Source organism: Falco cherrug, chromosome 1 (genome assembly GCF_023634085.1).
Source record: "Falco cherrug isolate bFalChe1 chromosome 1, bFalChe1.pri, whole genome shotgun sequence".
Classification (NCBI taxonomy): Eukaryota; Metazoa; Chordata; class Aves; order Falconiformes; family Falconidae; genus Falco; species Falco cherrug.
In genome coordinates, this window is record NC_073697.1 from 104,453,403 (window position 1) to 104,465,720 (window position 12,318).

The 12,318-nt window shown below is 50.7% G+C and overlaps 1 protein-coding gene across 10 annotated transcripts in view; it reads right to left on the minus strand.

Annotated features, from left to right (window-relative positions):
- Nucleotides 1-1,996: 1,996 nt before the first annotated feature.
- Nucleotides 1,997-12,318, minus strand: part of CLIP2 (CAP-Gly domain containing linker protein 2) — a 101,080-nt gene continuing 90,758 nt past the window's right edge. For 6 of the 10 annotated variants that reach the window (XM_055714256.1, XM_055714248.1, XM_055714272.1 and 3 more), the window contains 4 exons: nt 11,799-11,955; nt 11,141-11,300; nt 10,371-10,556; nt 6,952-9,922 (listed from right to left, as the gene is read on the minus strand). In XM_055714256.1, the coding sequence (XP_055570231.1) occupies nt 9,746-9,922; nt 10,371-10,556; nt 11,141-11,300; nt 11,799-11,955 (680 nt within the window). In that variant the 3' untranslated portion in view covers nt 6,952-9,745. The other 4 variants (XM_055714268.1, XM_027806209.2, XM_027806211.2 and 1 more) reach the window with 2 other exon arrangements.

A 12,318-nucleotide genomic window follows, 5' to 3' on the forward strand; every position in this document is an offset into this window, starting at 1 on the left:
TTATATAATAGAACTAAACAAAAAATGGAGCTGGAGTCACCCACCCTGAGCAGGGATGCGGTGCTCATGGCCTTTGCCTCCTCCCTGGGCAGCCCAGCCCCTGGGAAGAGCATCTTTGATGGAAAACTCGCTTTGGCTGGATAAAGCCTCTTGTCCCCCAAACCCATTTTTCCCATGTACATCTCCCTCAGGGAGCGTTGGCTGCAAAAGGGGACTTGCTTGGGGGGGGGACGACAGCTCGACATGCCGCTGGAGTGGTCCTCCCCCTCGGGCTGCAGAGCCGGGACCAGTGGAGCAGAGGGTCACAAACCTCCTTGAAGCAGCTGGCCAGGGCCAGGGCCGAGCCATGCCAGCGGGATCGCACACGGGAGCCACTGCCCAGCCCCCCACGCCAGAGCTGTGTGGCTGGGAGAAGATCCCAGTCTCCGGCGCTGCCCACAGCAGCATCTTGGGACCCGACGTGAGCGAGCAGCAGCACCTTTGGAAGTGAAGGGCAGGGAAAGTAATGACTTCATCAGCTCCCTGCCCAGCACCGATGCTGGGCTGAGTCCCAATGGACCTTCCCGTGTCCATAGGTTTCACAAGCAAAGCTCAAATAAATTATTCTCCCTCCAGCCACTGGAGGACGGGGTGACTCAGGGACCCAGCTACGATGGGAGACCCTGAGACCCTGGAATGCACAGGGCCAAGGAGCCGAGGGGGATACAGAAAGTCTCAAGTTACTTGTTTTTGACAGCAACTTACACACTTTGGAAAAATAAATCAGCAGGCTAGCACGGACCACGTTACAGCTCCGCAGGATGGCTGCACGGCCAGTTTTCACACTGTTCTTATCAATCAGCTGTAATTTTCTTGGGACCTCACTCTGGAACCAACCCGTCACCTGCAAACCTCACCAGCTATTCAGAAAGAGTTAAAAGCTTTCAGGTAATCCCAGTAATGGAGAAAGTTAAGCCTAGGAAAACAAGAAGCCAGGTAGCAAGGAAAAAAAAAAAAGCATCTCAGTTTTTTTCCTGTATCTTAAGACAGATGGCAACACTGGGAAAGCTCTGCCTTTCCGTAAAGGATCTACAGCCCAGGGGAGCATTAAAACACGGCAGGAGAGATGGATGTTTCGCGGCTGTATGGGGTGCTGCTGTGCTGGGCCATGGGCAGTCAGGGCAATTCCCCATGAAGAGATGCTGTGCCATGGAAGGAGCACCCAGCCCTGGAGCAAATTCCCCCAGTCCTGCTCCACGGGGGACACCATAACCCCACGGTGCTCAGAGCATCCGTACAGGCACGTGTGGTGGGAACACAGGGGAAGAGGGGCAGGAGGCTGGGGGGCAGCGTGGCTTACCCAGACCCACACATGGGGCAGGCACCAAAGCACAGCTCTCCCCCGGGACCGATCTGCAGCGATGGCCATTTCCCTGGGCTCTGAAGGGCTGCACTGGGTCAGCTGGAAGGGATGAGGGTGACCCAGCTGCTGTCTCTGCACCTGTAAAATTAAGGTGACATCACTCAAACGAGTGGGTGCCAGTCTCAAAGCGAGGGGAGAGGGGTCTGGCGCACACGCTGTGACACTGGGGGCGTTCTGGATGCACCAAAGGAGGGACTGGGGAGACTAAGAGGGAAAATCATCATGGATTAATGAATAGCACCACCACCCCGCAGCCTGGGAGGTACCTGACAGCAGCGAGCCGGGGGAGCTGCCCCAGGAGTGGGTGTCTGGTCAGGCTGTCACCTCCAGCACAGGGGTGCAGAAAAGTAAAGACCATGTGCCAGCTCCCCGGGCACCTCATCGGCTGTTTGCAAACCCTGCTCTTGGCAGGGCCCAAGCGCTGATGGCTCCAGGTCACTGCTGGGGATCAGGGCATGGGGGGACTTGCCAAAGCCCCATATTTGAGCTGTGAAGGGAAAGCCCCCCCTTGCCCCCCAGCCGTTGCCATCTCATCATGGCTCGTGCACTGCAAAACACCCTTAACACGCCCCCAGCAGCCCCGGGGTGCCCGACTTCAGCCACAGAGTTTATTGTTTAGTAACGAGCTCACCACACCAGCAAGCCAGGACAGGGGTGGATGGTACATGAATACATATCTGTAGTAGTTACACAGACTGAGATTTGTACAGCTTTTGTACAGAGGAAGAAATAAAATGAATCAAATAACAAAATAGACATTAGCAGTCAAACCTTTTTTTTTTTTTTTTTTTATATCATACTAACAAAATCTGATAGCCAAAAAATGACTAAGCTACAAAATTGTAATACATACTGTACGGGTAAAAGGTTATCATCCATTTATACATCTAGTATCATCTTTATTCTGGTAACTTACATGAGGCCTATAGGATCTTAGTGTATTAATAACTCCCTACGAGATAGTGCTGAGCTGCTAAAGCTGCCGAACAACGGAGTACTGGAATTTCTGTTAAGACTTTTACAGTGTTACTTTGCATCGTTTTGTTTTAATGAAACCCTCATGCATTTGGTACTGGCAAGCCAGAGGAACCGCTGGTGCTGGGGGTAGGCAAGAGCTGGAAAGCCTTGGCTGGCAACGTGGCAGCTGTCGTTTGGTCCGGCACCGGCACCGCGCTGCCCCTTGCTCCAGCTCTCTGGCTGCTGTAGGAGGGATAAAGCTGAAATCACCAAATCAACACCGATTCCTGTCCCTTTGGTCTAGAGGGTTAGAGAAGAACTCGCTGAACATGGAGCAGTCTCCATTTCAAAGACTTTCTTCACTGGATAACGTCTCAGCTTTCAGCAGAAAAGCATCACTAACCGTTGGGATAACACAGCTGGCCGGGAGGGCCAGTCTCACAACAGGGGTGCTGGTCCTTCCCTTGGTGCCGAGGGATCCAGCAGTGGGATCTCCTGCTCCCCGCCCTGCACCCTGCTCCGAAGCGTGATGCTCAGGGCTCAGCTCCAGATGCAAAAGCAGCATGGCACGCACAAGCTGGGAGAGGGGCTGGGCAGAACACAGCCCCCCCTGTACCAGCTCCCGGGGATCGAGATAAAAGCAAGGCTGAAGCCGAAGGGGAAGAGAAGGCACAAACAGGAACCAGCCCCTGACCGACAACAGGAGATGGGTGCATCAGTGCTCCAATGCCCTTGGAAAATCTCCCCCCAAGAACCAAGCCAGTAAGACCAAATATCGTGAAATACTTTATACACCACCACATAGGCAAAAATAGCACTTAAAACTTACAAATAAATAGAGGGGCTGGGGAATCTCCTCCTTGTCCTTTCCAAGTTTGTCCCTAGTTTGGTCCCGTACAACCTCAGAAGGGCAGGCAGTGGGAAGTGCCCTTGGGAAGCCTGTGCCAATTTCAGAGAGGGAGGACACAGTTGGTGTCCAAACGCCTCCTGGCCACTGCGTACAGCATTGAGCTGAAACCCAGATGACACACGTGATAGCACGTCCTGTTGACACTGTTGGTCCTGTTTGGGGAGCAGCTCCCACGGACCTGCACACCAACAGCGGTGGGGACACAGGGGACCTGGCTTTGCCTTGCTGCCCCTTTTGGTACAGCCCCGCAACACGAAGACCACACAGCCTCCACAGAAAGCCAAGAAGTGCCATCAGCTCCTGGCTGATCCTTAGGGACCAGCACAGCTATTTACAGCCAAAGATGACCATCAGCACTAACTTCAAACCTGCTCTGACGCATCGGCTGCTGTTCTGCATTGTCACCTGAGCTGACTGGGAAGACCACAGGTCTGAGCTGCTCACAGGGGATGGTCCCTGGAAGGAGCCAGGAGCCAGAGACTCCTCCACCCCAAACCACTGCACCCTGACAACTTTGGGTCTGATTGAAGGAACCATATACATGGTCCCCATAACCACTCCTGAGGAATCCTACCCTGTGCCAAGCCAAAGGTTCATCAGGGGAGGTGGAAAAGGCAGGTATTTTTCCTCTGCAGATGAAGGCAGCTGGTCACCAGTCACTAGAAGAATCATCAGGGAAAATAAGTTACAAACCAGAATGGACTCTCCCACCTGCAGGCGCCCGGGCAGCCCTGGGCTTGGGAACAGGTGACACTGGAAGACGACCCCTACTAAAGGAGCAGGAGCTGCAGGCATGACTTCAGAGACCATCCAGCCAACAGGAGCACTTTGGGAAACAACAGCCCTAAATCCTTAAAACCAGCAGCTCCCAGCGATGTATACACAGTTGCAGGCTGTAACAATGGACACTGATTCTGGGATTTTCCTAAATCACCAAAGAGACGAATAAGCCAACCAGGAGGATTTTGGAGTCTACCACTACGATTCCCTGGGAAAGTCCCACCAGAGCTAGGTATAGATGCGGCAATCTTCCTGGTGATTAGTAAGAGCTGAAGCACTTCTACAAGGCAGGATGGGATCCCACTTGAATTATTTCCAGCCAATTCAATCCCAAGCTCTGCCTGCCCCTGCCGTGCCCCAGATTTAAGCTGTGTTTTCTGACCTGCTTCGCTCCCCTGAAGTCGCCTTCCCTTCTCACCTTCCCTCGGAATGGAGGCAGATCACCAACTCTGCAGCAAGTGAGCAGGGCCCAGTGTTGTATCACAGGCCCAGGTCCATCAGCATCCTCCTTACGGCAGAATTGGAGCCACGGAGCCCAAGTCTTTCCCAGGTTGCTTCTGCCTGCCCATCCTTCAAGGAAGCAGGAGTCTGGCAACCCACTAAGAAGTAGCAACACAACTTTGTAGGAAATCAGGGCAAAAAGCAACAAAGCTGACACACTGTGACGTTCATCTGCCTGCGGTATGGCTCAGATCTCCTCCCTCAGTGGTCTCTTCTGTCTTGTTCTCTTTCATAGGTGCCCCATCATAACAAAGAGCTTCTGAAGACTGGAGGAGCTGGGTACGAACTAGAGGAAGCCTGGTAAAAATATTGCTGTGATAGTGAACAGTGAACCTGAACTGGACTCTCACACCCCTTTAAGAGCATATTATCCCCTTCCTCCACCCTACTGTCCCTTGGGAGCTGTGGGGCAAAGTTCAAGAGAAGAGGAAAGCCTTCAGAAGGAGGAATAAGACCCTTGCCTGGGCCTGCACTGCTGTGTACAGACACAAGAGCTGCATGGGCTCCAGTCTTGAATTCCTTCTGCTCCAAATGCTTGTACTCAGGTCACGCACAGAGGATTGCTGTACCCATCAAATACAGCCAGCCACTACTGCATGAATGCTTACAGCAGCATCTTAACCTCCTCCATTCCTGGTGGCAGGGGACAGGCACCATACTGAAGAGCCAAAGGCGGCTCCAGAGAATGGCCAGGTAATCCCCGATTAGCTGTTAAATTAAACAGGCAAGGAGGGAACCATCTCCTCAAGGCATCTGCCCTACACTGACTGCAGCCAGCACAGAGCTCTCAGGCCAGCGATGCTGAGATCTAGCTGTCTGCGCTGTCCTGTGCTCAAAAAAGACCCAATAAACCAGACCTGGGTGAGGGGCAGCAGGCCGGGCAGCCTGGCCATGGCCCAGGGCATCGGCAGGCCTGCTCAGCGACCTCTCTGCAGCAAGAAAGGCCAACCACACCTGAGCAAGGTGTGTCTGTCCTCAAACTCAGAGCCACCACAGCTCTTTCCCCAAACAGCAGTGGGTGAGAAACGAAATAAATACCCCTCTGCAATCAGATTACTTCCCACAACATGCTATGATACAAGTGCAGGTTCTGTGCTCTAGAACAGCAATGTCTTCTACAAGGCGAGAAGGGAAACGTGTCCCCACACCCTGCCTTTTTTCAGCCCACGCATGCCAGCACGAACAGTCAGCCCAGCAGGTTTCACTCGCTTGCGCAGGTCTTCGGGACAGCAGGGTGGGTGGAAGGGACAGACCATGTGGGAAGCGTGCAGCCTCTGGGCACGCGCTTTGGAGCTGAACACCACAAGCAAATCCCTTGGCAGCTCCTGCGGGGTTACTGGGACTCGCTGACACTTTGGCCACTGTTTGGGGCAGCTGTTACCCAGACCACGTCAGCTGGTGGGACAAGGGCAGCTCAAGCAATACAGATTCCACAGTCAAAACCAATACAAGTAAGAAACCAAACCCAAAGAGATCTTTCTGCTCCCTCCTGGAACAATGGCTGTCTTGGAAAACTGGACTCCAGGATTGTCCTGATTACATCCGTTAGTATATTATAAACATTGTCCTGCTTTAAGGTGAAAATACTGTGTCTGGTCTTTTGGAGGTGCTAAAGCCAGATGTGGTATCGTTTTTCCTGACTGTGCACAAGGAGCTGATACTGGCGTGAAATGATCCTCTTCACCTCTTCTCTATCAGAGCTTTTCCTGGAAGAAAACAGACCTTGTGAGGCAAAATGAGGGCAAGCACAGAGGTCTTTCTACAGAAGAAGAAACAGAGGCACAGAGAAGAATGCCACCAGGCCTGCTATGTCCTGACCTATTGATCTGCCCAGATCTGCCTCTTCCTCAGGCCGGCCATCCTGCCTGCAAGGAGATGAAGTCTGAGGCTACGGGTCTTGCCCTACATGATGAAAACCATGGGAGAGCAGGACAGTCTGTGCTACAAATGCCACCCAAGTAAAGGGGACAGAAGAGATCTGAGACCAAGCAGGTTCTAGCTGAGACTGCTGGGAGAAAAGTGATACAGGCACCGACACAGGAGACTGAGGGGAAGCCCCTTTCCCGCTGCTTCTCCCAGAGCAAGCACCCATTAGCACCTCAGTGTGTATCTCACTAGCACCTTCCTGCTGGCTTCAAGCGGTTTTAATGGTAAGGGGAGGATCCCCCCACACTGGGGAACTGGGCACAAAGCCCCTTGCTTTGCTGTGGGAATGACGGAGTCAAGCTTTGCTGGCAGAACTGCTTCCAGCCCTGAGCTATCCCCAGCACAGCAGGCAAGAAATCACAGAAAGCAATCACTGTTTTTAAACAGCGTTCAGCTTGTAACTTACCTCTTGCTTGTGGGATTTCTCCTGCTGGTGAATCCCGTTAGCAGAACCAGAATTTCCAACAGTCTGCAATGGAGAACGGACAATACTTACTCAAGAGGGACACAGAGCCTAGTGGTTTTGCCTACAAGTGCTGAAATCTGCCAAGACTGCAGTCTCCTTCCCTAGCAGCCCACTCCACACAAGGAAAGGAGAATGCAGAAATCCCACCCCGCTTCTGGCAAGAAGCTTCCTGCCCTCTGTGCCCTGGCCCAAACCCCACATGCCAGATTGTGTCTTTCCCAGCTATAAAATATCCCCCAAGTTTCTTATGGACACGGACCCGCTCTTCACTTCTGACTCTTAAATCCCAATAAACAAGCCAGGGGCAGCGTTAGCTGCAAAACACAGCACAGCGCACATCCCAGCAAGGAAAAGGACATTTGCCATTCCTCATTTCCCATCTCTGGGGATAAGTCTGGCAGCCAGGATAGGCGGTTCTATCTTTAGAAAACTTAAGAACTTTTAAACATTTATAATGTTTCTTTAGCAGGGATAACACGGAGCCCTTCAGATTCAAAATGACAGTACAACCAGCACAAGCAGAAGAAACCTGCAGCCTAAAGTCACAGCGTGCCAGATGTCAGTTGCTTGGGTCTTGGCAATCAGATTTTGGCGAGTTGCAGATGACAGCAAAACCAGACATTATGGGGAGACAAGACTGCAAGGTTTAAACCCCATCATCAGAGGAGTCCCAGCTACCCAGCTTCCATTCTTACCATCACCAGAAAGGTGCATCACCAACCCTAGTACAGAGGTTTAGTCTGGGCAGGAAAGACAGGCAGAGATTCAAAACAGAGCTCTGCTTTGAGAGCCTGAACTGTTTGCCAGGTAGCGGTACCTGCGCGGACGGTAAGAGTGCTGCTGTAGTGACTCACCTTTGGGTCTGCACCCACTACCATGGGTGATTCAGGCCTTGCACAAGGCAACATATCCTACCCTGGCCGCAGCACATCCAATCTGTGCACTAAGCAGCTACCAGATACCAGGAATTAGGTTTGAAATTTGGTCTCAGTACGTGGTCATTATAACGAACAAAGTGGTGCTATTCGCTTGAAATTAAAATAAAAACGCTCCTGGAGCAATCGCTACAAATTTTCCAGCAAAAGGCTTGAGTGCCAAAACCCTTGTCATTTCTGGTAAAGCTGCAGGATCAGGGTCTCCCAAGACATGGAGAAGGCAAAGATCCTCTTCCTCTATTACAGGACAAATACTTCGCAGCTGCAGGCATGGAAACAGCATGGCAGCAATTACTCGACAATGAGATGAAGACACAGTGCCATTATGCTCCCCCAGCTCCTGCACCTCCTTGTTTAACAGCAGGGCCAGCCATGCACATCAAGGACTGCAGAGTGTGGTGGCTGATGAAGCCGGGGAAGGGAAAGCAGCAGCAGCTTGTGGTAATTAGAGATTTCCTTCCTGAGCATTCTGCAGAGTGAAGGCTTTACAGACAAAGGGAGAGAGATGCCAAGGCAGATCCCTGGGCAACAGCTGCTGCTCTCAGAGAGGAGATGGGGGGTCAGAAGGTAGTGCAGAATGGGTTACAGTGGAAATGCGGCTTGTAGGGAAGAATCATCGATTCCCTAACTATCGCACCAGAATGTCTTTAGGCCAGCAATGTCCTTTGGCTCAGCCCGAAAGCCCCTAGTTAACAACTCCCTTTCACGAGGGGAAGGAAGAACAGATATCATACCACAACTAGGGAGCTTTGATCCAGACTTCCTTGTAACTAGGCACTTTAGCAATCTGACATCAATAGAAGTTTGAAGCCTGGCTTCCTGCAATAATCCTCTGTCTCTTAGTACCATGGTTTGTCGTTGAAGGCATAATGCTATCTTGTCGTATCTCTAAGATTTCTTAAGCATGAAGGTATCAAAGTAATACCAGGGACAGATTAGCTGACCTCGTATGATCCATTCCGACTCACTTTATATAAGATTAGTTATTTTCTACAGTTGGGGAAGGAATAATCACCACCTGCACCACCTCTGGAGACAGGAATGCGAAGGGGAAGATTTCCTGTTCTCAAGGGACTTAGCATTAAAGCAAACAGAATAACTTTCCCCACCCCTCCCATAGCTTCCAACAGATGAGGTTGTCATGATGCATTTTGACACGCAGCAATTACAGCAGAAGCTAAAGTCACTCTGGAGGTACTGACAGGATTATAGCACATCTTGGACTGCCACAAACTTGTCATCATGGCTACAGCTGTCCTGCCTGGAGCTGGCAGACGGCTGCTGCTGCTGCACTGCGGGATACAAAAAGACTTGTCTGCAACATACAGATGCTCAGCTGAGCGAGCAGAGCTTTCAAGGCTGCAGTTTTTACCATGCACCCTCCTCTATACTGCCTCCTGCAAGTACTGCTGCAATGCAAACAGCCATTCGGTGTACCTGCAGACTGTGCAGAAGACAGCGTGATGGGACGAGAAGACTTGATACCCCCCAGATTATCTACCACAACATATCTACACTTGCATCAGGGAAAGCAAGCTCTCTGCCCATTCTCCGTGTCTAGTGGCTTGTTCTGTACTATCCTAAGGTCTCTGCTTGACTCTGAATGGTAGCTCGTTACTGCAAGAGAAAGATGTTTTTCAGCTAAGAATTTAAATGAGCAAGTATGAGAGGAGCACTGGTGCACCCGGGCTCTCAAAGCCATGACCTGGTTGCAGACACGAGAGGCAACACAACCTAGAAGGGCAATAAAGGACACGAAGCACAAAGCTTGGCGCAAGGGGCAGGGCACTTCACAGGAGGAATCAGTCCTCCTGTGATACCTCTCTAGACACCACAGAGATGGAAAAAACAAAATGTGGAGAGTCAAGTTATTTGTAGCCTTCAATTTCACAAAGATACAAGGCAAACAACAGAAGCAGTTTTGCTTTTGTCAGAAGAAACAAAGCAAGAGCAAAGGAAGTTGGGAAGAGAAGACAATAACTGGAATAGGAACAATCATGGTCCATCAGCAAACCCAGATCAGATACCAGCTCCTGGAGACATCTCTGTAAGAGAAAGGGAAAACGTTTTCCCAGGGTCACCTCCAAAGTTTCTGCTTATAGACTGCAAGGAAATAAACCTTTTGAAGAACAGGGATGGCAGAAACCCTCAGCTTTCATATTATAAAGGGCTTGTACCACAAGGATACGTGGCTACACATCATTGTACACGTAAAGAACAGTTGTTCACACTGCAACCTTCCCCAAAACACCACATTTAGCCACCATTCTTGCGAAGCACAGAAGGATCTGTAATTACCAACTAGCATGGCTTTTCTTAGTTTAAAGCTCCATTTGACAGAACAAAGTCTTGCCAGGCTGTTTCTAGCAGAAAGGAAGGGAGCCAGCTGACTGCATCACCTCCCGACGGCACAGGGCAAGATCGGAGGAGATTGCTCAAGACAGTTGATCACCGAGAGCTGAGTGACCCAAGAAGTGACTGCTGATGCTGTACCTGTGTTTTCTCAGAAGACAGCCTCATTGCTTCCATGAGCTTTTCCATCTGGTGGCCCTGCTCCAGCGCATTGCGCAGCACATCCTCCGTGCTGACAAGCCGATGCTGCAGCCGGATCACTTCTGACTCTGATGAGGGATCAATCAGGGAATATCGCCGCTGATCCGTAACTGATTTTTCCTTGTCCTTATGCAGCAAAGGGAAAATAGAAGCATGTTAGATTAAAACGGGTAACTACAGAAACTAAGTAGAAAACCACAGTAACTCATGTAACTGTGTTTTGATTTCAACAGTAGATGGGGTCAGAGCACAACTCTGAAGGCAATCGTATCAAGTACAGCCAGCAGCAGCTCCAATTTGTTCCCAGCAGAGCTCAAATAAATTATTCACATTTCAACCACTGGAGGACACCGAAGTACACAGGAATTAGAGGACATTGCTAATTCCTAGATGAGAGAATGTGTAAACCAATGTGGGGTAGCTGACTGACCTTCAGTTTCTCCCACTAATTTTAGCCCTATTTAGCCATGGATCTAAAAGCTGTGGGAACAGAAAAACATTGGACAAGGACACCTGGACATTTTTGCTCTTTAATGAGGCACCACTAAGACAGGCCACAGCTCACAGGTGCCGTCAAGAAAGTTCCCATCAGATGCTCAGCAGCCCCAAAGAAAGCAAGAAGACTTGGAGCAAGAGTGAAGGGCTAGGCCCTCCCACGAGCAGCTCAGAGCCCTCCAACCCACAGCCAGGAGGTGTTTTAGTGCCCTCACCAGCACAACCAGCTTCTCTCGAAGCCCCTTGATGTCATCTTTGAGCTTCTGTTCTTTCATCCGCCACTCAGCTTTGTGCACTTCCCGGCTAAGGTCCCGCTCTGGCCCAGGCGAGTGCCGGTTGGCCTCCAGTAGCAACGCCCTCAATTCGTTCAGGCTCCTGGAAAAAGCAGCGTGAAAAGGTGAAGACATTTCCAGAGCCCACACACCACTGGACTCCTGCTGTGCTCCCTCCCACCTTTGCTACAGATCCAAAGAAAGGCCAGCGAGCAAACCTCACCCAACTCCCACCAGTTTGGGGCCTTCAGACCTCCTGCCCTCCCCACTGTGCCAGCTTTAAGGAGCCTGGGACCTGCACAGGGCACCGTATTTCAGCGCAGGGCAGCAGCCAGCTTGGCTAGCTTGTCAATGACTTCATTCAGCACCTACATAGCACTGAGCTGTCTTGTAGCTCCTGGCAAGCAGTGAAAGGGCAGTCCCTTTGATAATTCACAGCCCAATTTTAACCAAATGCCCACATGAGTATCTCTAAAGAACGGGAAAGCTGGGGGCTGGACTTCAACAATTCACCCTCTAGATTTCTTTTGGTGGTAAGTTACAGCACCCTGAATGAACAGACACAGAGTCCCCTGCCTCCAGCTCCGTCCTTCAGACTGACCTTTCCTTCTTGAGTAGCTCCTGGCTAATCAGGACCAGTTGCCCTGAAGCATCGTGTGTTTTCTTGCTCAAGGCTTCCAGTTCACCTTCCAGCCTCTTCTTTTCTTTTAACACCAAATCAGCCTTCTTTTCTGCCATTTTGCATTTATTTTCCAAAGCTACGAGAGGCAGAGGATACAGGGGGGAAGAAAGGTCACTTAGTCCTTTACTTACATTTCTGCTTTTTGCCTTTCCCCAGTTCCCACTCCTAACAGAACAGACCTGGTTAGCTCTGAATCTAGCCCTGTTTAAGGGGAGCTCTCTGAAACAACATGCTCATCTCAATTTACTTCTGCCTCTTTCAGCTTTTGACATTCAATGAGTCCAAATATTCCTAGGGTACAAATATCTTCTGCAGTGTTTGTGTTCAACTCCTGAAAAGAGACTGAAACCCCTGAATGAATTTTACCAACAATATCCATTAAAAGACAGGCAGTGTCACGTTTTACACCAGACCATTTCAGCACCTGGGCCCTTGTTCA